This window comes from Mytilus californianus, unplaced genomic scaffold, assembly GCF_021869535.1.
Source record: "Mytilus californianus isolate M0D057914Y unplaced genomic scaffold, xbMytCali1.0.p SCAF_14, whole genome shotgun sequence".
In the NCBI taxonomy this organism is placed as follows: Eukaryota; Metazoa; Mollusca; class Bivalvia; order Mytilida; family Mytilidae; genus Mytilus; species Mytilus californianus.
This window is the reverse complement of record NW_026262626.1, coordinates 5,785,167-5,811,008: the sequence shown is the minus strand read 5'-3', so window position 1 is coordinate 5,811,008 and position 25,842 is coordinate 5,785,167. Positions and strand designations below refer to the sequence as shown.

General features: G+C 31.6%; 2 protein-coding genes across 2 annotated transcripts; one reads left to right on the top strand and one right to left on the bottom strand.

The window, feature by feature from the left end:
• Positions 1–198: 198 nt before the first annotated feature.
• LOC127724082 (tumor susceptibility gene 101 protein-like) lies at positions 199–18,503 on the bottom strand. The gene is made up of 11 exons (XM_052230933.1): positions 18,167–18,503; positions 15,104–15,188; positions 12,803–12,868; positions 10,929–11,092; positions 9,822–9,966; positions 8,372–8,635; positions 7,676–7,803; positions 6,471–6,563; positions 5,870–6,003; positions 2,659–2,761; positions 199–1,311 (listed from the first exon to the last, which is right to left on the bottom strand). The coding sequence occupies exons 1-11, from the start codon at positions 18,206–18,208 to the stop codon at positions 1,222–1,224; spliced, it is 1,314 nt and encodes a 437-aa protein (XP_052086893.1). The 5' UTR covers positions 18,209–18,503; the 3' UTR covers positions 199–1,221.
• Positions 18,504–18,796: 293 nt separating this feature from the next.
• Positions 18,797–25,634, top strand: LOC127724092 (60S ribosomal protein L24-like). The gene is made up of 5 exons (XM_052230953.1): positions 18,797–18,839; positions 20,194–20,269; positions 23,222–23,469; positions 24,377–24,428; positions 25,526–25,634. The coding sequence occupies exons 1-5, from the start codon at positions 18,835–18,837 to the stop codon at positions 25,607–25,609; spliced, it is 465 nt and encodes a 154-aa protein (XP_052086913.1). The 5' UTR covers positions 18,797–18,834; the 3' UTR covers positions 25,610–25,634.
• The last annotated feature ends 208 nt before the right edge of the window (positions 25,635–25,842 follow it).

The following is a 25,842-nucleotide window of genomic DNA, read 5'->3' as shown; positions in this document are numbered from 1 at the left end:
GGAGTGTGTTTTGCAATAACCTCATAAATCTATGGATATACCTGGAAAAAATATTTGTGCCAGTTCAAAAAGCCTTAAATCTGTTTTTTAAACCTTTGCACACAACTCAATTTAGAATAATTTAACACTGGCGATCATTTTTTGGAGGAGCTCAGCATATTTTATTATGGTCATGCAATAAAAAAAAAAAACAACTAATTTTACATAGTAAATTCAATGATTTATTTAAGATTTTTACTAGTGCTTAACGTACAGCTTTGGTTTTTCTGCAAAATCATTAAAAACTTAATGTTTGGGCCACTAATTTAAAAAAAATTATGGACAGATTTTTTCAACTTTTTATATGATATTCTTATGTAAAAATTTCAGGATATGACGAGTCTGTAGCTAAAGCAGAAAAGATTAATAAAGCAAAGAAAAACATGATAAATTTGTATGAAATGTTATGATATCAATGACAGTCTGAAATATTTTCAAAAAAATGTGTGTAACAGAACCATAATGATAAAACTAAATTATCCATTCCTCAGATAAATGTGATAATATGTATATGTAATAAAGAAAAATATGATGATTGTTCTTTTATGCCTGGATATAGAGTGAGAATATTATAAGCAATGGTGAATACTGTGGATTCATTGATTTTTCGTGGCTACCGATTTTAGTGGATTGAGGAAAAATTGTATTTTCTGGGATATTTGATTTCATGGTGTTTCCACAGTTTTCTTTAAAGCCTATAGCAAATTTATAAATCATTGAACATTTCAATCTGTGGTTTAACATTTAACCACAAAAATCCACAAAAATTTGCACCCCACAAATAAAAATAAATCACAGTATATTTTTGTTGTGAATAATTTGTTTGTTTTCTATACAACCAACAAATATAATGTAAACAATATGCAAACCTATGATTAAATTAAATAAGTCCTCACATTTTATAATTTTTGCATTATTTTCAGCACATATACAATATGTACTGTATCTATTTTTCAATCACCAGTGACAAACATTTAAAAGAGTCGCAGTCATCAATTTTGAGTTCAATTTTTGCAGATTTTTCTACTCTGCTTTCTATCTCTGATAGATATAACTGTTTTATCTGTTCACTATAAAATGTGCAAAAATTTCACCCCCTCAGTCTCATAAAAACTTTATGTATTAACAAAAATATACAATAACATCCACATTATTTATATAATGTAACAATGTAAAAATCGGTCAGGCTAAAGGAGGAAGACCAGCTTTCTCTCTACATTTCTGAATAAGTGCTCGTTTCATGAACTGTTGTCTTGATAACTCTCGTACTTGCTGAAAAATAAAAAAAAATAAAATATTCCAAACACTTTTTTGATATTATACAAAAATTAAGATTGATTTATTGAATGATGGTTCCTTATGGTAAATATTACATACAAATTTAGGCTGATAACATTTGAGGCTTCAAAAGGATACACCCTTAGGTCACAAAGTCATGTTTAAAAGATTGCCTTAGGTAAATTTTCAGCAATTTATACAGTTCTAAACTGTTCTGATTCTTAGTTTAGTACATTTTAAAGGTAACAGTTTCTTTTAAATGGGACAGCAGGTTGCAAGGTCGTCCTCCAAACCCCTTGGGTTGGATTTGACCATATTGAAGCCATACATATAAATGTCATGTAAATACAACCTGCTAGTAGTAGACCTATATCTTGAGTCAAATCTTATAAAATTCTAGTCAACAAGGCGACAGTATGATGAAAGACATAAAATTCTGACTTAAAGCCAACTAGTCTTTATAGAATAAGAAGATGGGTATGATTGCCAACGAGACAAATATCCACCAGAGACCAATGGACTTAAAATTTAGGAACTATAGGTCACCATACTCTTTTCCTAACTACTGCATGCATAGCAATCTTAAAGTATTAAATCTATTCCAGCTGGCTGTGGGTATCAAATAAACTCATCATAGATACCAGGATTAAATTTTGTATTTACGCCAGACGCGTGTTTCGCCTACAAAAGACTCATCAGTCACGCTCGAATCTAAAAAAGTTAAAAATTCCCAAAAAAAAAGTACGAAGTTGAAGAGCAAATGTTTGACCTTCTTCATAACAGGCAAGATGTTTAAAGATGACACCACTAAGGCCATTTATATTACAATATAAGACTATTTCATTTGCAAGATGCTTATTTTCAATGTCTTGAATCAACTAATTTTATATAAATAAAATATCTTTGTCCGTTGACATGGGTTACCCTTAACAACATATTTAATTTCAAAGGGTGGTTAAAATACCCTTATAAGTTATGTACTACATATAAAGAACTGTAGCGGTTTAACAATAAATTGCATATCTTTGTACACAAATTATACAGTTAATTTTTCCAGTTTTCCAAACAAGAGTTGACATAAAAATGTCTTTAAACTTTTAAACTAGTTTCTGCTTGTACCAATACTCTATATCCTTTATTTAATCTAAACAAATGCCTTTATATTCTTAGCCTAAAACAAACTATTAAGTATTAAAAGAATTTCAGTAATGTAACAGAATCAATACTTTTAAAAACATTTGATGTACATAGAAAATACTTTTGATATTAAACCTGCAGTGTGTAGAAGATGGCTCAACAAAATAAGTTGACAGACAGTCAGACTGAAAGTTACAAACATACCTTCAAAAACACATCTGGCTCTAAAACATTTTTTCTAAGAGCTTCACCTAAGTAATATATAGCATCTTCAATAGCTTGTTCTTCTGCAAATGAGTTCAATAATCTGTGGAAAAAATATTACTTAGTAAAAATTGCAGGAAATGATCATGACATGACAGATGTTACTCTTAAATACATTTTGTAAAAATCAGATATCTAATATTTAACACTGCAAAGAAATCTGAAACGTTGTAACCAAAACTACTTGCACATTTGCAGTATTGGGTAAATCGTTTGATCTGAAACCAAGAGAATTTTTTATACCATAAAATTACAGTTGTAAAAAGACAAACTTTTACAAATAAAGTAGCTATGGCCTCTGTTTATTGAATCTAGCTATTTACGGTTCTTCCCTTTCAAAAGACTTTTTCTTTGAATCATAAATTTTTTCCCCATTAGTTGTTTCCCATCTCCTTTTCTTGTAAAATTGTTTTAAATCATGAAAAATGTTCAGATAAGGCCTTGCCTCCTCATAATTATAAATAGTCCAATATACTGAAAACAGGAAAGATCCCAAAATGTTTACCAAATAAATTCTTGTAACATGAATGGTAATTTTTCTTTGATCTTCTAATGGATTTACTTCTGTTATTTTTAGAAGAGATCGTTAACTGAATGATTTTTTAGTTATTGCACTCTCCAGTCCCGCTGTGTGTCGCTTGTCATAGGAAAAGCAAAGAATGGGAGGAGCTTAGACCAGTGCTCTAACTTCCATCTCAGAAGTTGTTATTTCACTGTCTAGCTCCGCCTCCTCAGCCTAGTAAACAATGAAATGCATGACCGCAAAATATCGTAATAAATTTAAACAAAATGCATACACAACAATATATATATATAAAAAAAAAAATTAACCCCAAATTAAATAAACGATGTGTCTCGCCTGTCTGCATAAAATTCAGAAAAAAGACAATCTGATGGACAGCAACATTGCTAATTAATTCAAAGTCCCTGGACCAAGTAGTGGGTAGGGCCACTAAATGGTTGACAAACTGAGATGTACAGACAGCAATGTAATTTTATAGAAAATATTGTCTATTGCAAGTATTTCCTATCAAACTAACTTAATCATAAAACTTAACATTGAAAATTAAATTGATTGAAAGTCACTGGACCATGACCTAGGGGACAGGGCCTTAAAATAGTTGTCAAACTGATATGTACTGATAGAAATGCAACTTTATAGAAAATATCATTGATCTATCCCAAGTAGTTCATATCAAACTAACTTAAGCTGAAATCTTCTCATTGAAAATTGCTTATCAAATCAAAGTCACTGAACCATGGCCTAGGGGGCAGGGCCTCAAAATTGTCGTCAAACTGATATGTACTGATAGCAATGCAACATCATACAAAATATCATTGATCTATCACAAGTAGTTCCTATCAATCTAACTAAAGTAGAAAACTTAACATTTAAAATTGCTAATTAATTCAAAGTCACTGGACCATGGCCTCGAAGTTGTCGTCAAACTGATATGTACTGATAGTAATGCATCTTCATAGAAAATATCAATGATCTATCACAAGTAGTTCCTATTAAACTAATTTAAACAGAAAACTTAACAATAGTTGACGCCGTCATCACAGCCATCGACGGAAAAGCAATCCCTATGTCTTGCTTTCCAAGACTTTAGTTGCAGGTGAGACAAAAATGGTTCCCATACTTGAAACAAATGAATGCTTGAGGAGAGCTACAAAAAGGAATAACGTGGTCTGTAAAACGAAGGGGCGATATTGATAAATTGTTGGATACTTGTTTTTATCGTGTCAAAATAAATATTCCAAATAAGTGTCACTGGATTTTTAGTCGTTTCATTTCCTCCACTTTTAAAGGTATGTCTCCTTGAATTGAGCATGCTTAAAATATTTAACTCTGGACCTTAAGCAATCAACAGCCCATCAATTAATCATCATTTTCATGGTGTTGGGAAAGGCAGAATACCTTCACAATAAGTTTTAAAAAGTTTACTTCTTTTACCTCTTCTAAAACTAAACATCCTATTGGTTTTGAAAGCATACAGCATGGTATACATCTAACAAGATTTTGTATCTATCCCCTAAAGAATTTTCACCCTGGGGGTTGGGCACTTCAATAACACATAAATAGCTCCCTGGTCTTTAAACCTTGAGGAAATATCACGACAACAACTCATTTACATGTACATCTGTCATTAAGACAAATCCTAATGAAATATCTGATCCAAGAGTTAATTTTCTTAAAATAAGAGACGTTTTGTCATAGAAAGCGCCACTATTTGATTGACATATTTAATTCATGAAAAGTACAGTTAAGTTTAACCTATGACATGTGTCATCGCCAATTTATTTTACAAATCATATATAGCCACACCTTACTCATTATGCTTTTCGTGAATTAAATATGTTAATTCGTAAAAGGCGAGCTATATATATAACTTATTTACCATGACAACACCTATCCAGTACTAGAATGTATGAAAACAATGTGGGATATATGTCAAAGAAACTTCAGCAATTCAACCACAAAAACATCCAAGAGATTTCAAAAATGGCAACATGTAGTCTTCAACACTAGACAAGTGTCTATATAATACATCAAGCTCTTAACTGTACAGAGCTCGAGTTTACAAAAATTGTGAATAAATTAAATAGCAACGGTCAAATTTCTGCCTCTAATACCAAAAAAACTTTAAAACAGTATATATAAGACAACTACTGACAAGGTTGTGTCTTGGTATAGGCACATGAATATGTGGCGGAATTAAACAAGACTTTTGAAATGTTGATAAGAAAAAGTACTTAAAAGAAAATACAATAAAAACCTTCAATTCTAAAATAACGATATACATGTACTGGAAATAGATAACAAAAACACCAAAAAATTATACCAAATAAAAGAATGCTTCAATTTTATACTGAAATCAAGCTCAAAGTACTTATTAAACCTGCTGACAAGGAATTATGCAGTCTACACTTAATATCAGTTGCTGTACATGCTGAGCTTTCCCTTAACCGGAGTGACTTCTATAGATAATGGGACAACATATTTTAATTCCACAAAAATAGTTCCCCTTATCTTCACTTATTAAAGTCACTCTGTTCAAGTCAATCCACGAACAAATTTATTGACATTGGCTCAATTGTTAATCAACTGAAAGATTCAGATATAATTACATCCTATCAAACAACTTACTGTCTATACAGTGGTGTAGTAGTTATAACAGCTTCATCTATGTCCAGTTTATCTTGGTGTTCTACTTTCTGTAATGCTTCTTTTAACTCTCTATCTTTATCTTTTAATAGTTTTATATTGCTTTCTATTTCTTCCTGTAAAACAAAATTTTTAATAGAAAATTAATACTTGAAAAGAAATATCTACATATTTTTTACCTACCGTATATCAGACTTGAAAATTGGTAAGCACGCAACATTTAGGAGTAAGAGCAAAGCCTGGTCAGCTTAGAGTCAGAATAATGTGTCCACTTGGATGACACGTATTCATGCTGACCATTACCTTGTAAACTTACACGTTAAAATTCTGACCCAGTGTTTTGGTCTAGTACAAAGCAGAGTGTATATTCATATCACATTAACATGTTCTCATTCTGAATAGGCATTTAATTTGCCACAAGACGTGAAACAGCCCATCCATCCTTACAGCAAATTAAAGCTTATGTTTGAGACATAAATTGTACACAAAACAACTATGTTTGTTAAAATATCACACTTAAATGTTATCAATCGAACTTTGTTGTTTATAACCACTTAACATGAAGTCTTAAGTATATACTTACTTTTTCTTGTTCCAGATCTTTAAAGATTTGTTCTAACTTGGTCTTTCCTGTGTTTAAATCTGACTGGGTCTTGTATAGGACATTCATTTCAGCCTATAAAATACAAATTTGTATTACAAAGATAACTAAGTTATTGATTGATATATTTAGTAATTTTATATCTACATTTAACTAGACCCATGCCTAAACTTTCTATTAGTATAAGCATAAGAAAATTTATTATACTTCATGTCAAAATGCCAGATTTTGATCTGTTAATATAAGGGAGATAATTTACTCTATCCCATGGCAAATACTCTATTACCCTTCACAGAGACATTTGATCAATTGTGCGTTTTATTAGATACGGATTGTTGTTATGTACAAGAAGTCATAGTTGATTACTTTAAATTTAAATGTTGATAGACAGTCATAACAGAACATTCAGTATAATAAATTAAATAACACATAGTTGAGATGGTGATAGAGCAGATTGTTACCCCTAGAAAAGTCATTGTCAACCTTGGCTTCGCCTCGGTTGTCAATGTTTTCTCTGAGTAACAATCTGCTCTATCACCCTCTCAGCTATGTGTTATTTATATAGTGTGACACTATTTTCTCTCTGTTTTGAGCTTTATCTTACAATGTATGCTAAAGTCCTAGTCAATGAAAAATTGTCAGTTAATGATTCATAATTAGCTCTGAATTTACCTAGTTTGATAAAATAAAGCTACCAGCTTATTGGCTCTCTCATTCAGAGAGCACTAATCAATGTGTGACACATGTTTATTGTATAAAGTGTTCAGGCCCTTGCTAGTGGAAGTCAATCAAAGGGAGGGACTGAATTATTCTGGTTAGATAAAAATTTGTGTACCAAAATTTGAACTAACATGAGTAAACATGAGTAAATCAATTAATTCTGCACCTTTATTAAACATTCTTGGCAATTCTAGTCAATTAAGATCAGAGTTAAATGCACCTTGCCATGTGCATGGTTTAAAATTCTTGAAAAATGAGGATATTTATAAAATTTTCTCCAATAATTTTCAAAACACAACATATTGGTCTTCAGCATGTGAATTTTTCATCGAAACAAATTATACTTTTTTTCAGTTATAAAAGATACTTTGCTTAAAAATACACCCTGGGAGGAGTGGTGATATATTGATAAAGGAAGTTTTGTTATTGTTGAAGCACTCAGTTCAGGCATACAAAGATTTATTTACTTGAGCTTGTTCAAATATTTCTCTAAGTCGTCTCTTCATTTTGTCTTCTACCGCTGATAGCAGAGACATCCTCAGATGTTCCTCGGTCACTGTCATATTACTTCCTGGACGATTGGCTGCAGTCGTGGCTGTAATAAATCATAATACATTCCATCTATGTAAAACAAAAATCAAGGCAAAACATAAGATTGACTTTTTCATTTTGAGGCTATTCCATTTAAAAAAGCATCTCATTCCCAAAATGTTATATTGAATTCACATAGACTGTGCATGCCCTTGAAACTCAACATATAATTTTTTTTATATATATGTTAGTGCTTATCAATCAAAGTTAGCAATGGCAGTTGAAACTGAAACTGAAAAAGCTATTAGAATAGACCTTATTATTCTATTCTTAAAATAACTAATCAAAAAGAGGTTACAAGCTACATGGACACACATTTATTATGCAGTATTCTGATTCTAGCATGCATGCTAATGTAATTTTTTCCTTCCAAGTAAGACATAATTTTAAATTCTCATCAATATGTAAACCTAAAGAAAACAATTCAATTTACGTTACTAATCTTTAAATTTCAAATTGTGTACTACTGTATTTTTTCCTATACCTTGTTTACACCAATCAATCAGTTGACTGAGCAAAGTTCATAATGGTCAACTTTCAAATTCAACAAAAGTTAATAAAATTTAATTTACTTGATTCAGTCTGTACACCACCACTGTAAGGATATCCAGATGTCGCTGCTGGGTATCCTGGAGTAGAACTAGGATATCCTTGAGGTTGTTGACCTGGATATCCACTAAATCCACTATTACCATATCCTCCTGCAGCTGGAGCTGGTTGGTTTGGATAGTTTGGATATCCCTGGAAACCTGAATTTGGATAACTCCCTGCTTGGCCACCTTGGCCACCTTGCTGAGGATAACCTGATGAATATGGTTGTGGCATCGGAAATCCACCTGTAATTTATGTTAAATTTTGATCTATTGTGTGTCTAAAAAAAGTAAATGTTATTGAAAACCGATATATTTTAGCTAAACGTTTCAAATTCAGTAAAACTATTATTTTCCCTGTCAGAAAATAAATGTATTCCTTTTGATTTCAGTTTATACATTTGAATCATCAAATCAATATACAAATAATACACAAAGTTAATCTTTCTACATTTTCAGTTCCTAAAGATTTTTATTTAAGTTTTGAATGCTCCATTTTGTAATTTTGTAATTGTTTTTGGGTGTAAAAGTGTTGACCAATGCACATTTTGTATGAAGCGAAAATTTAATGCTTTTACAACCCTATAAAGTATTAAAAAGAAGCATTCTATTAGTATTATTACACTTTTATGCTACCACATTGAAATTTTAGTTTGATCAATCCTTTTGGTTGTTTTAGTACGCATTGTTCTAACCTTGTCACGAACAGCATGTGCAGTTGCATTTTATAAAAAAATGAAATATAACTTTTGGAATGCCTGCAGGGGCAGTCAAAATTATAAAATAGTATGAAACTTCAATGAAATTATACATGTATCTATATATTTTAGTGGGTTTAAAATGAGAATAGCATCAAAAACACTGTTTATAGAAAAACTAGTCCAAGAAAATAAGTATCAAATAATATTCAGCAAGTGAGCGAATTACATGTACATGTATCAGTGTTGTTAGGTCACAAGTTGAATATTTTTTCAATATTTGAATTCTTGGATTAGTTATTTTTAAGCCAAATAATTTCCATTGAAATGAGATTTACCAATGCAATACAACTGCAAACCAAATATTATTGACCATCCATTAGTGGTTCCTCTTTAAATGACCTAATCACAAACTTTAATAATTTAAGTATGCAAAAGTCTCAAAGTCAAAGGAACATGACTGAGGGGGTTTGGCCAAATACTTTCCATGGAAAAAAAAGTAGAACAACAAAAATATTGAACTCCAAGGAAATTCAAAATGGAAAGTCCTTTATCAAATGGCAAAATCAAAAGCTCAAACACATTAAACGAATGGAGAACAACTTCATATTCCTGACTTGGTACAGGCATTTCCTTACGTAGAAAATGGTGGATTAAACCTGGTTTTATAGCTAGCTAAACCTCTCACTTGTATGGAAATGAGATGTTCCAATGCTAATACAAGAAATACAAACCTTGCGATGGATATGGTGGTTGTTGGGAGCCGCCTTGGTATGGAGGTGGCCTATTCTGGGAGGATGCAGATCTAGAGAAAACAGGTGGTTCCTCACTGAACACTATCACTAAAATCTGTATCAAGCCCAATAAATCTGATTGTGGCTGCAAATAAATTTAACATCATTATACAAACTATTGAAGAATTCTATACTCACTGTTACATAATCTTTTTTAATGACTGCCGCATACTGTGTGTAAAAATACAATGAACTGTTAATGATTAGTCCCCTAAACTTAAAGTTTCCCAGGGCCATTACAAGCTTATTTACCATATGGCTGCTTTATGACTAGTACCTTCTCATGGCTTAAAAAGGCACACTATAACTAGTAATAGTATTCAGCTTTAATTCCACATTGCTATAAATTCAGAAACTATTGCAAGGTTTTTATTAATGTGAAAAATGCACCTGGGTGCATGTGAGTATCCCAATAATTAGAACTCACATTCAAATTTCTGATACATATATCTATATTCAGTTTTCCTGAAATCGCAATAATTTTTCTCACAATTTTTTCCATTCTTCAAATATCGCAATAAAAAAATGCACACATTAATTTCTTAATTTACAGTATTTGAAAATACATTTAAAAATGTGCATTATTTATGTGCATTTACTGTGCTTATTCAGTAGGCTTTGGCCTATTATTATACCAATTGCTCATATAGTTTACCAAATTGCAGTTTGAATTCATCTCCACAAACTGATCAACTGGTAAAATATTTGAAGTTATTGCTTCAGTGAAAGGTCTCCAGTTAATCTCTAAACAATACTTACATGCATGTATCTCCAGTCTCTGAGATATGGTTAATCTCTAAACAATACTTACATATCTCCAGTCTCTGAGATATGGTTAATCTCTAAACAATACTTACATATCTCCAGTCTCTGAGATATGGTTAATCTCTAAACAATACTTACATATCTCCAGTCTCTGAGATATGGTTAATCTCTAAACAATACTTACATACATCTGTCTCCAGTCTCTAAGATTTGGTTAATCTCTAAACAATACTTACATATCTCCAGTCTCTGAGAAATGGTTAATCTCTAAATAATACTTACATATCTCCAGTCTCTGAGATATGGTAAATCCACTTTACCATTGGCATCTACATTGGTTCCCTGTTTTATTTGCATGGTATTAGTAGGTTTGACATAGCATATTGGAGGATTGTATGGATGAGTGTCAAGTATAAAGATACCAATTGGTATGTTGTAAATATTACCTGTAAAAAATGTCACAAACAATTAATAGCAGTTGTCAATAATTATTTAAGTGTCTTTACATTACTTTCCAGAAGGAAGAAGTTTTCAGGAAAAATATTCCACGGATCTGTTGAAACCACCAATCAACCTTTGACATGTACAAATGAGTTAGTTCGGTATGGGCCATATTTCGCCCTGATTATTAAGTTCAATGTTTCAAGATAAAGAATGCTTTATGTTGATGCAAAGACATGTGCGAAAGTTGAACAGCTATTTTTGTCAAAGTTTTATTTCTGAGTGCTGATTTTTACATTCCAAATAGGCAAAAAATAGAGATTTTCGTGAAATTTGACAAAATTGTCTGAAATTCAACAAAATTTAAGCCTAGGAAATATAGAGCTCAGGCTTTGACAAACTAAATATTTAAGTCAGATATGTAAAATGTTATAACAAACATTATGTTAAAAAGATCTTTAATGTCGACGCTTGCGTTCTATGTTTCCTGCCCAAAAAATTAATGTAAATTTACCTATTTTCATTGAGTTTTCAAGAAAATCAAAATAAGTGCTATATGACTTTTTTTGTGACTTCAATAAATCCTAATTTGAAAATGTAGCCAGAAATAGGGGCCATTTTTATGGCCTTGTCGAACCTATTCCTTTTCCATACAATGATAGAAATAAATGCTTGTCTGTAAATGGCCAGAAGCCTGTTCTCTATTAAGTATTTGAGTACAGTTAAACTCAGCAACTGCTAGATTATCAGGTTTATATACCTACTAGTTGTTGAAGCTATATGTATCAAAACGAAAATTGGAAAACTGAAGAGTTTCTGGCCTATAAAAATTTCTAAAAGAAAAATTTGTAAGGGTTCCATGGAACCCAGTGTCTACTTTTGCTCAAAAAGTTGTAGGCTCAACAAAAATGGGGAAAAAGTTATTAAAAATTTTCTTCTAGATACTATCTTTTGATTGTAAGAAGCTTCTGTCCAAGTCTGGTAAAAATCCAGGATGGTTTATGAATCTAATAAATGTTTTAAAAACTTTAACTGCAGACTGTCTGTAATGTTAACTGGAAGAAAAACTAAGTCCATTTATAAGTAATAAACGGAAAAATTGGGAATAAATTTCTACAAAATTCCCTTCTAGATACTAGCTTTTGATCATAAACAAGCTTCTGTCCAAGTTTGGTACAAATCCAGGATATTTTAAGAAAGTTATTGAAATTTCAAAAACATTAACGAGAGTGAATATTTGTGGATGCTGCTGCCACCGTCGTTGCCGACAGAATGTAGGATCGCTATGTCTTGCTTTTGCCACAAAAGTCTCGCAGGCTCGACAATAAAAAGACTGAGGGATATCATACATTTTTTCCATAAATAGCAGAGAATTACTTTGTAGAGATTGATTGCTTGATTGTTGGTGTTTAACACCACCTTGAGCACTCTTGGTTATACATGTATTGTAGGGGCCAGTTTTTATTGGTGAAGGAAGCTGGAACGCCTGGAGAGAACCACCAACTTCAACAGGCAAACTGGTAATTCTAGTCAATTAAGATCAGACTATTAAGAGTTGAACACACCTGCCACATGCAGGGTTCCAACATTCAACCTCAGGCTAGTGATACTTTAGATGAACTACTTAATAACTTAAACCTCTCAGCCACCAACCCCCCTAAAATCTGTGTTTAAAGTACATTATTAAGGAATACATAGCAATGAATATATATTACCTCTGTAATTTACAGGTATAGTTCCATCTAGGTTTACTAGATCTTTTTGTGAACCATCATTAAATACTGAAATAAAAAGAAACATTTCGAGTTCTCTGTTTAGTGAATAATCCATACACAAAAGAAGAATCAATTTTGCAAAAATCAATTTTCACAGTTTCTGAGAATACAAACTGAAGACAAGAACAAGAGCTAATTGTGACATAAAGCAGAAAAATCTTTTTTTTTTATTGTGTAAACATATTTGTATACAAACTAATATTTGAAGTAAAAGAATACATGGTTTTCGTTTGTGGATAAACACAATATCTGTTTTATACATGAATCAGTCCATTAGTTTTATCGTTATGTAAGGGTTTTGCATGTAGTTGAAGGCCGAGTGGTGACCTATAGTTGCTAACTTCTATGTCATTTGGTCTCTGGTGAAATGTTGTCATATTGGCAATCATACCCCTTCTTCTTATTTTTATATGTATTTGAATTTGGAAAACATTTACTGTAAATTCAAAAATTATTGCCACGTTTTTATTAATGCGAAAAAAATTGACAGTATGAGGTTCGCAAATAATAAAATCTCGCATTTATAATTTCAGTAGTGATTTTCCTTCACAAAATTTTGGCAATCACATTAATTAAAACTTGCATTTTTACTAGGCAAATGTGATTCACAAAAATAAATGCACACATTAATTACTGAATCTACATGTACAGTATTTTAAAATAACTTCCACAACACAGATAGACATCAATCTTCTAAATTTAGTTTAAAGCAATACTAAAATTTCATTTTTTTTTTTTTTCTGAATAGTTTGTTCTGGGAATTGAACAAGATTGTGTCTATATCTGTTCTATTCATGAAGTTGTTGTATGAGATCTTCTATTTGATGTACAGCATCTGAGTGTAAGACAGCATAAGTTATTATCAGAAGGATAGTTGTATAGTTCTTTGAACTTGCTTAAAGAAACTACTAGTATTCTTAATATCTACTCTATAATATTGATCATTATTTTGTGTTTTTGTGTTTTTGTTATCTATTATACTGTTATTTGAGAGTTAAGAGCTTTTCCTGTAAGCATTTTTATTATATGTTCTATTATGTACATTTTTGAGTCCACTGATTGAGATTAAAAGGGGGAGGTAATAAGTTTGAGTACTGAACAAAAATTAGTTTAACCCCTCCACATATTCATGTGCCTATCCCAAATCAAGAACCTCGTCAGTGGTTGTCTTCTTTTGGGAGAAGACTTTATAAGTTTGATTAACTTGTGTCTCATCCCTTTTGCATATTTAAGCAAATAAAATATGTTCAAACTAGGTACAAGTTTCATATCTGAGAAACAGGCAATATATGCCCTCAATTTTAGAATTCATTCATACATTTTTGTATTATTCAAAATTATTAGTCAATATATGTTCTACAAGGATCACCATGGCCAGTCCTTCACCTTTCATTTGATACCTTAATTACTAAAATATATTCTACACAGATTGATATTTACACATATATGTAGGAACTATTTTGTTATAAATATGTACTACTTTCCAGATTGTTCTTTTATGACCAGGCCCGATTTACAACTTGAAATATCGTGTAGACACCTGTGTATTGTCCCCTCTTTCCTTTAATTTTATCCTTGGGAAGCTGTCTTAGTGATGTATACCCCACATATTATCCATTTATTCCCCTAGCCCCTAGCATTTTCTAAATTTGCTTTGATTTCTCACTTTTGATGCTTAGATTTTTAACTTCAAATATTAATCTAGATAACTCTTCATACTGAATTTTGCATGTACATGTATCTGCAAGTCAAGACCAACTAAGTCATATCTTAATCATATATAATTTATTCACAATTTTTTTTCGACTCAATGTGATTAACAGCTTGATCTTTTGTAAAGACATGTAAACCTGTTTATTTTTTGAAGACTGTATGTCATGTATGTTGACTTCTAGATGTCTTTTAATTACAAAATGTAATTGTGTCAATCGGGTGGCATCTCATTGACAAGTACTCCTTTCATTCATATGTATTATATTATTTACTTAATATATGAAACCTTTTGTTAAGAAAAATATAAATCAATGCAAAAAAGCTACAACCTTGCAATTGCAAGTAGTAGTACATGTATACCATTAAACATTTTAAAAGAATGCAGTTAAATTTTTGAAATTCAAATTGTAGCTCTCGCAGCGATATAGCCTTTTTGTGCTGATGTGACGTAAAGCAATCACCAATCTGTGCTACCTATCTTAATAGTAGAAGGATAGATAAGTTAAATAACACATATAATATACTTACTGAATGGGCCATGAGTTGGTCTCAAGTCCTTATATTGTGAAAAAACACCTAATATATCTTTCTTTGCTATGTCTGCATACTTGTACTGAAATTACAATAGTGGACAAAATTGAATAATATAAAAAAATCAAACTTTGGAAAAAAGAAGAAAGTTTTCAAAATTCAAAAAAACTGATATTATTATTTACAAAAAATTAAGTTTCTTTAGATTAGCCCTCGCATGTGAATGGCAACTGACCAGGAAATTTTGTCAGTTGGCAATCATGGTAATCTCTAAAGAATACCTTTAATATTGCCAGCTGACTTAGAAGGGCCTTTTAAAGCCAACTACAAATGTATACCAGTATACTGTATGGGTTTTTCTCATTTTTGATTGATTGCCTGCAAATAGTTAATGCTTTAATTTTTAGTGCTTTTTTCTGCTTAATGTGCTGTAATTGCTTATGTGTTTTAAAGTGCTTTATATGTTATTAATATTGAGTTACTTATTGTACTTTTAATATTTCTGCATGGTATTACATACTTGTCTTAACTTCTTCATGTCATGTATACTGTATATGTATGCTTCAATGTAATGTTTTGCTTTGTGTAGCTTTTGTGTGTGTAGCATGCTTGCTTTGTTTTAAACGTGCACGTTTTAGATGTTTTGTTTGTTATAAGACGATATAAAAGCTCAATAGAGCTTATGTTTTCTGTATAATGATCTCGTCTATGAACTTGAACACCACCAAACACCCAAAAGATCCCCAGCCCCTAAGGATAACATTAATATGTTAAATGGGTCATACATGCACTAGCAGTATCAACCAACTCAAACTGTAACAAAAAATTTGTTCCGGCGTGACATTTGATCCCCCGGAACAAATTTCATAGGAAATATGTTCCACTGGACTTTATATCACAGAAAATATGTTCCAACACTGTAAAATTTGTTCCGGAACTAATTTTATGACCAAATGTGAAATAAGTTCCGGAACAAAATTCATAGCTCCATGAATTTTTTTCCAATTAATATTAAGAGTTTTAAAAAGTTAAATAAGTTTCTGTGATATTTGTTTTAAACGAACGTGTACATATTTCATAGAAATCAATGAATAAGTTCCGCTCAAACCTATTTTCACAGAAAATAAGTACCTTTGCAACAAATTGCAAGCGAAATATTTTCTTGCTACATTTAAATTATAATGCAAGCTGAGTGCTGTACTGAGTGTGCTTGCATGGAATACATTTGCAATTGAAGGCATGACTGTAACTAAAGGATGAAGATAAGAAATAAAAGCGATGGTAATGTAGCATAATTTGTATTTATGTTTTATGTGGTATTCCGCCTTGGTTTTTGTTAACTGTCATGGCCGCGTGTTCTAGTCATACATGTACTTAGGTCTTTTGTTTCTACATGTCTTTTGATATAACTGATCAGTCACTTTGTCCTTTTCAAATAAGTACATATGTTCATCTTTAACTATACTCTTTTTCTGAATGATTGATTTTTGTCGAGCCTTCGACTTTAGTCGAAAAAGCGAGACATAGCGATCCTACATTCAGTCGGCGTCGGCATCGTCGGCGGCGTCCACAAATATTCACTCTGTGGTTAAAGTTTTTGAAATTTTAATAACTTTCTTAAACTATCCTGGATTTCTACCAAACTTTGACAGAAGCTTGTTTATGATCATAAGATAGTATCCAAAAGTAAATTTTGTAAAAATAAAATTCCATTTTTTCCTTATTTTACTTATAAATGGACTTAGTTTTTCTGCCGGGAAATATTACATTCACTCTGTGGTTAAAGTTTTTAAAAATTTTATAACTTTCTTAAACTATCCTGGGTTTCTACCAAACTTGGACAGAAGCTTGTTTATGATCATAAGATAGTATCCAGAAGTAAATTTTGTAAAAAAAAAAAATCCATTTTTTCCTTATTTTACTTTTAAATGGACTTAGATTTTCTGCCAGGAAACAACACATTCACTCTGTGGTTAAAGTTTTTAAAATTTTAATAACTTTCTTATACTATTTTGGATTTGTACCAAACTTGGACAGAAGCTTGTTTATGATCAAAAGCTAGTATCTAGAAGGAAATTTTGTAAAAAAATAAATCCATTTTTTCAGTATTTTACTTTTAAATGGACTTAGATTTTCTGCCAGGAAAAAACACATACACTCTGTGGTTAAAGTTTTTAAAATTTTAATAACTTTCTGATACTATTTTGGATTTGTACCAAACTTGGACAGAAGCTTGTTTATGATCAATTGCTAGTATCTAGAAGGAAATTTTGTTTTCTTCCAGTTAACATTACATTCGGTCTGCAGTTAAAGTTTTTAAACATTTATTAGATTCATAAACTATCCTGGATTTTTACCAAACTTGGACAGAAGCTTCTTACAATCAAAAGATAGTATCAAGAGGAATATTTTTATTGATTTACTTCCTCATTTTTGTTGAGCCTGCGATTAACAGAATAAGTAGGCGAGACACTGGGTTCCGCGGAACCCTTACGAATTTTTCTTATTCTACTCTTTTCTGGCTGAAAAGTGTCATTTTGATATTTTTTACGGAGTATATAATTAAACATTTGCTATACTCCACAGGATCCGAATTGGATGATTTACACTTTTTACTTTTTTTATTATTGATATAATACTTATTTTTATAATGCACTTGAATGATAACTTTAAACTCACTGATGACAAATGCTCAGTATATAAGATAACTTGTTTAACCAGTGGAACATATTTCACAGACAAAGAACTTATTTCACCAGGTGAGGAACAAATCTCACAAACCCAGAACTTATTTCACCAGATAAGGAACAAATCTCATAAACCCAGAACTTATTTCACCAGGTAAGGAACAAATTTCACCAACCCGGTACTTATTTCACCAGGTAAAGTTTGGAACTTATTTTATAGAGATGGAACAAATTATATAGAAATCATCTGTGAAAAAAGTTCTCCCAGAACATATTTCCTGTGATATTAGTTCCACTGGAACTTTTTTCACAGGAACAAATTTTGGCTCACATATCAACCACCTGCCTCATATATTAAATCAATATTTCATACCTTACTAAGGTAAGATTTAAGCATCTGTTCATTACTCCCCATAATTTCTGTAGTAGATTGGTCAAAATCTGCACTTTGTTAAAACAGCTTTTGTTGAACTGTATATCCGTTTGATGTTGGCCAACAGTGTACTGCAGGTAAACGTGTTTTTTTCATCTCAGACAGTATAAATATGCCATTTTCACTTATATTGGGCGTTTGTATTTTACTTAAATTAGACGTGTGTGGGTGGAAATTACAGAAACACACAAAATAAGCAGAAACAATATGATTTTCTTCGATTTAGAGATTCGTCAACTGTCAGAAGATGATGATTCAATCAAAATTGTTTTTTGATTGACAATGAAAATACCGCTTATATTAAAACGCTTTTCAGATGTTATTTTCCTGTAATATCTATAATTAGCTACAAAGGGGATTCCAGATTTATGTAAAAACCCAAAATGTAAAGTATTTTTCGTCTTAATTATGATTTTTTTATGTTAATTGTTATAAATAAAAATTTTAAGTAATGTGTTTGATTATATCCTTATGCTGCCAGTAAAATAGTTAAATATTTCATTAAATAAAAAGTCATCTTACTTTTAAATACGTTGTACATTTTTAGAATTGAATTTTTCGGTCATAGGATTGATCAATTGTGCAATCTTTCTCTTCCGGTAGCCAACATGAAGTATGTTGATATATAGCAGTCCTACATAAATCGTTCATAATCTCTTTGATTAGCGGGCATCTAAAGTTTCTTTTAGACACAAAGATAGATTGTACTAACTCTAACTCCCACAATTTATATTTAATCGAAAAAGTGGATAGAAAAGCATATAATTATGTCTAGCTTCATGACTTGATAGGACAAGTTGTCAAATTCTTCTGAAATGCAGTTCTTTTTTTCCATTTAAAACTTTAATCACATTTTATTTCCAATTCGAAGACCTTGTAGGGCATACTGATACATAAGATAGAATGATCAAAATAAAGATAAATGAAGCAATAAGATGAAACTATGTTCATGATCAGACACATGATATAGTTTAAAAACAATTATATTGAAAGGTATACAATTACAATCCAAATAGTAAATGCATGGAAGTACACTAATATTTCAGAAAAAGGGTGAAGGTTTGGTACCATTATAAGGTTTAAACCCGCTGCAATTGTTTGCACCTGTCCTAAGGCCAAGTCAGGAATCTAATGTTCAGTAGTTGTCGTTTGTTGATGTGGTTCATAAGAGTTTCTCGTTTTTTATATAGATTAGACCGTTGGTCTTCCCGTTTTAATGGTTTTACACTAGTAATATTTGGGGCCCTTTATAGCTTGCTGTTCGGTGTGAGCCAAGGCTCCGTGTTGAAGACCGTACTTTGACCTATAATGATTTACTTTTATAAATTTTGACTTGGATGGAGAGTTGTCTCATTGGCACTCATACCACATCTATATAAATAGATTGCTATTGGATTTTTCTAGGTCTGTTTAATTTCATATTATAGATTAAAAATATATGTTTATCATCGTTTTTACCTGTATAAGAATGATTTTTGTGGATCGGACCAGTCAATCAAATGATTTACCTTAGTTTCACTTTCAATGTTGACATTCTTTTCCTTTAAATAACTTTACACATACAATTCAAGTGTTATCCATCTCTAGCTAAGGGGTTAAATTGAAGTTCACATGAATACGGATTCATACTTTGTCGGTAGGGGACTAAAAAGGAGATGTGGTATGATTGACAATGAGACAACTATCCACCAAAGTTCAAATTAAGTGGATGTAATCAATTATAGGCATATCCAACCTTACAGCCTTCAACAATGAGTAAAACTCCTACCTTAAAGGCAGCTTTAAAAGGCCCCAACATGAAAAATATGAAACTATTCAGTTGAGAAAACTAAAGGCCTAATTTATAACAAAACAATTTACAAAAAAACAAATATGACGGACATGAATCAAAGACAATGATGATACATGTATATAGCAATCATGGTAATGTAAAGAGTATTAGATAAAACTATATTTTATTTTTGTAGGGTCGAACTTTGTGCATTTAGCGGCTATAAAATATACCCAGGCCATGGGAAAAGATTGGTCAAAATTGACTGTAGGGTGAGTATAAACATTAAAGGTACCGATTTTACTGCACCAGATGTGCATTTTCGAAAATAAATGTCACTTCAGTAAGACTTGAAGCCAATATATTTTGAATAACCAAAACTGACTCAATGAAGAGCTGATCAACAAAAAAGGATCTAATTATATATAAGGTATAACCAAATACAAACAAGGAATCCGAGCTTTGCAGGAGGGAGATACAATGTATATATTTCTTAACTGTAAATTCCAAAATTTTATAACAGCAAATTGCAATTAAACAATAGTAAAAATTATGAATCCTTGTATTGTAAAATAAACAGCACTACATTTAAAGTCCGGTTGTGGCATGGTTTATTATTAGATCATTGATATGAGCCTTTTTTTTAAATTTTAGATATTTGATATTTTTTTCTGAAAGACAAATCATATGTATATGAAGCAGCTGAAACAGAGACTCAGAAGCACACAGATAAACATGTCATAATTAAAATTAAAGGTTCTTTGAGAAAATTATTTAATGCGATATGTTATATTTCCAAATAGTGTATAAGGCCAGGGAAAAATGATTGTTGGTTTCCTCCAACCCGACCGGGTCTATTTTAAACAGCCAGGTCGTTTAATTTTTATACGATCGCAAACAAATTTTTGTGGTCGTATATTGGTATGACGTTGGCGGCATCGTCGTCGTCCGAAGACACATTAGTTTTCGCACTCTAACTTTAGTTTAAGTGAATGGATCTCAATGAAATTTTATCATAAGGTTCAGTACCACAAAAGGAAGGTGGGGATTGATTTTGGGGGTTATGGTACCAACAGTAAAGGAATTATGGGGCAAAAATAAGCATTTTTGTAACTTCCAGACATAAATTGTGTGTTAGTGTATGGATCTCTCTGACATTGTACCACAAGGTTCCATATCACAAAGGAAATGCTGGGATTGATTTTGGGGGTAATTGCCTCCAAATTTTAGGAATTAGGGGCCAAAAAGGGGCAATAAAAACAAGCACTTTTCTAGTTTCATGACAATAACTTGTGTGTAAGTGTATGGATCTCTCTGACATTGTATCACAAGGTTCCATATCACAAAGGGAATGCTGGGATTGATTTTGGGGGTAATTGCCTCCAAATTTTAGGAATTAGGGGCCAAAAAGGGGCTAAAAACAAGCATTTTCTAGTTTCATGACAATAACTTGTGTGTAAGTGTATGGATCTTTATGAATTGTACTACAAGGTTCCATATCACAAAGGGAAAGCTGGGTTTGAGTTTGGGGGTAAGTGCCCAAAAAGTTTAGGAATAAGGGGCCAAAAATAAGCATTTTTCTAGTTTCCAGACAATAACTTGTGTTCAAGTGTATGGATCTCTCTAAAATTGTACTGCAAGGTACCATAAATGTACCACAAAGGGAAGGCTGGGATTGATTTTGGGGGTAATTCCCTCAAAATTTTAGGAATTAGGGGCCTTAAAAGGGCCACAAAACAAGCATTTTTCTAGTTTCAGGACAATAACTTGTGTGTAAGTGTATGGATCTTTATGAAATTGTACTGCAAGGTTCCATATCACAAAGGGAAAGCTGGGTTTGAGTTTGGGGGTAATTGCTCTAAACGTTTATGAATTTGGGTCAAAAAGGGGCCAAAAAAACAAGCATTTTTCTAGTTTCCAGACAATTACTTGTGTTCAAGTGTATGGATCTCTCTGAAATTGTACTGCAAGGTACCATACCACAAAGGGAAGGCTGGGATTGAGTTTGGGGGTGATGAATCATAAGGGGGTTCAAAAAATTTGGGGGGGATTTTTTTTTTCTTTAAAATTTTCCATTTTAAATTGGTTATTTCTGATTTATATATAAAAGCAAATAATAATGATGTGATTTAAATAGGTAAATTAAAATTTTTTAAGTTCTTAGACCACTTTCATTCTGTGTCAGAAACCTATGCTGTGTCAAATATTTAATTACAATCCAAATTCAGTGCTGTATCAAGCTTGAATGTTGTGTCCATACTTACCCCAACTGTTCAGGGTTCGACCTCTGTGGTCGTATCAAGCTGCGCCCCAGCGGGAGCATTTTATTTCAACTAAAAAAAAATAAACGGCTGTGCCGGCAATGTTAATCAAATATTTTTACATATACGTTTCAGTTTTGTTGTTTAGAAGCATAACAATGTCAAGGAAATTATTTCCCGCCTGGGTTTCTAGATTGCAGAAGCACTTAACTGATTGGAAAGATATCAATGATTATAAGAGTTTTGCTTCCCTGTTGTTTAGATCCCTCAAAATGGCCACCTCGGCACCAAGCGCCAGTATTCTATTTATTCTATTAAGATTGAATACATGGACTCCAGATCTTTATGTTATTAGTCACCTTAGTTTAATACCAGTTTTCAAGTAAATAAATATTTGTTCTACATGTACACGCAGTCTATAGCAACCAAAAATAAAACTCCTACCTGCCAGGCCTTGAAAATTTTCCCATGTTAAGGGAAACCAACAATCATATTTCCCTGGCCTAAGAGAAGCAGGAGATACCTAAGGGATATTCTAACTCAAAATGGTAATGACCATTAAAAAAAACGTTAACAAAACACAACATAAAATACTTGAGCAACATGAACCCCACTAACCAAAAACCTGGAGTGATCTCAAGTGCTCCAGAAAGATGATGTGTTGGTCATGCAATAGTCTCATTTGATGATGTCACATTAGAGGGAAAGAGGATGTAGAAAATATTCTTTAAGAGCCTTTTTATGCTTTTATTGCATATGAAAGCCATATTCTTACTTATCTCAATCTAAAGGTATCCATTACATAATCAAATACAATACATTGTATGTCACATTACTCCGTCTAGTTGGATGTTAATCATCTGCATGTTAGTCCTATTGCAGACATTTCTGGAATTATGTCGAAATTTTGTAACTAATTAAACAGAAATCATTATATAGAGAATTTTTTTTAATTTCATACAGGTTTTCAACTTTGTCAGTAGTAAAACCGAGGCAAACCACTCCATGAAAAGGAACCCTCGTAACATTAACTGGACAGTATTGTATCGTAGGAAACACAAAAAGGGTTTGATGGAAGAAGTTGCAAAGAAAAGGACTCGTAGGACACAAAAGTTTGCCAGAGCCATCACTGGAGCAACTTTAACAGACATTATGGCTAAAAGAAACCAAAAGCCAGAAGTTCGTAAAGCACAAAGAGAACAAGCCATAAGGTTTGTTACGGATTGAAATATTTGCTTATGCTCAGGTTGATTTATTAGTTACCTTTGACTGAAAATGTTAAATATCTTTTGATTTATTATCCAGTAATGGAGAATTCAGTCTTCATGCTCAACCACAGGACCACCAGCCCAGGTGTTAAAAATTTCTTTCTGGTCTAAGTCATCTACAGGCCAAGTGAATCTTATCTAAAATTTTCGTAAAGTTGGGCTTTTGGCCTGTAGTTTTTAAAGTTTATCACGAAGTCTGGAAAATGACAGTAGATTATATTCATTTATATTAATAACATAATTTATAGATTTTATGTAAGTACCTAGTACATTGTGTAATAGTCGACTGATCTGAATTTTCTAAACACAATACTTAAAGGGCTTACACATTGATACTTTGAAGATAGTTGTAAGCTGAAAGCAAATATCCTTTTGACATCATATATATATATGTCTGACAGTATACATGGTTTATAAATTAATGTAAGTGTATGTAGCAATGGAAATTGACAGATGATTTATTTCTACATATACCAAATAACGTCCTGATAGAAGTTTCCAAAGATTCAAAAGCTTTTGTTTAAAACAAAGAGAAATTTGTTTGGCACACATTTTAATCTTCCATAAGACACATATCCAGGCATGTCAGCTGCAAGTTCTTGGCCTGTTTTATTCATGAAGGGTCTGTTTAATTGTTAAACATTTTATGGAATAGACATGGATGGTGGATAGTTGAGACGTCTCATTGGCAATCATACCAAATCTCCTTATTTTAATATGGTAAAATAACAATTCAGCTGGATTTTCTGCCAAATTGTGGATGCTTACAAAAATTGACACTTCCAACAGATGAATTATTTTTGAATGTTTGAATGTTGTAAGTAAGCCATGTTTATTTTTCTTTTCACAGAGCTGCAAAAGAAAAAACAAAGGCAAAGGATGCCCAAAAGAAACAACAGAAGGTAAAGTCAAGCTTGTGTATATTGATCCAATATTTTCCAGGTGCCCTTTCATTATAGTATTAATAAATTATGTACCTGTCTGTTGTAATCTTTCTACACTATAAAATAAGTTATAACTAATGATTATTTTTTTAATGGGGACTTACTGATTATTTATTTGTTTATATAATACACTTGAAATAAATATCCAGGATTCAGAAACAACTGACCAGTTGCTGTCACCCTCATTTCATTAATTCCATTATCCATTTTATTTTGGGACTAAGAGAGGAGTTTGTGAATAGTCAAGTCTGTTTGAGTTCATAACCTTTGAAAATTAATTTTGAAAAATTAAGAAATCCAAATTTTATTTATGGTTTGATATGAAATTTAAAAAATTCTAATTGTCATACAAATTAACATTAATAACAATTTTAGCAAAAAATTTTGTCAATAGAAATTTTTCTCATTTATATGTATTCTCTTTAGTAGATATTTATATGTACTTCACAATATCTGTTATATACAGAGGGAAATAAAAATTGTGACCACAACATTCATTCAATTGTCCTTAGAAGTACTGCTTACTAAATACAAATGAAAAACCAAGATGATCTCCATTTGTATTTGAATTATTTAAGTTGTTAATAATTATTATGAAAAGAACACCTGACCAGTTGCTGTCACAGTAAATTCATTCACTACATACATGACATAACCATTTAATAACCTTGTTAAGAAATTTTTAACATTATACCTTTTATTATATTCAACAGAATTTAATTGTCAGAGTTCATATATTTACACTGCAAAATAAGCGATGTAGTTAAAAGAATCTGATTTTGAATGATTTATTACTTTTGAAGCCTTTACTAACACTTCCTATACCACTTAATTTGATTAAGTAATGGGAAAAATCTGTTTATAGGTACATGGCTTTCCTAGTTTTCCAATTTAAACATTAAATACTATGTCTACAATTCAGTGGAAGTGATTGGGAAACATTCATGTTCATCAGTGGTTATTTCAACTGTATGAAATGCAAATTTTTACAATGATTCATTAGATGTGCTCATTATTATTGCTGAGGTTCAAAATTTTTTAATCTATATTTACAGGCTGCAGCACCTAAAGTGAAAGGTGGTATGAAGGCAATGAAGTCCGCTCCAGCAGCAAAACCCCGTGTTGGTGGAAAACGATAATTTATTAATATAGACATGTGGAGTACACTGTTGTTTGTTATTCATTCTCAAGTGTACATCGTGCTAATTAGTTTAAATAAGCCACTCAAGTTGTCAATACATGGTTTATAAGAATAATTATAAAATGGTGATAATTTGTATATTCCTGTCATATACAGGCAGTATTATGGTATACTTTTGGTGGTCTGTTAGTCCAAGCTTCATACAAAAGCTAGAGAATGCTTTGATAAAAT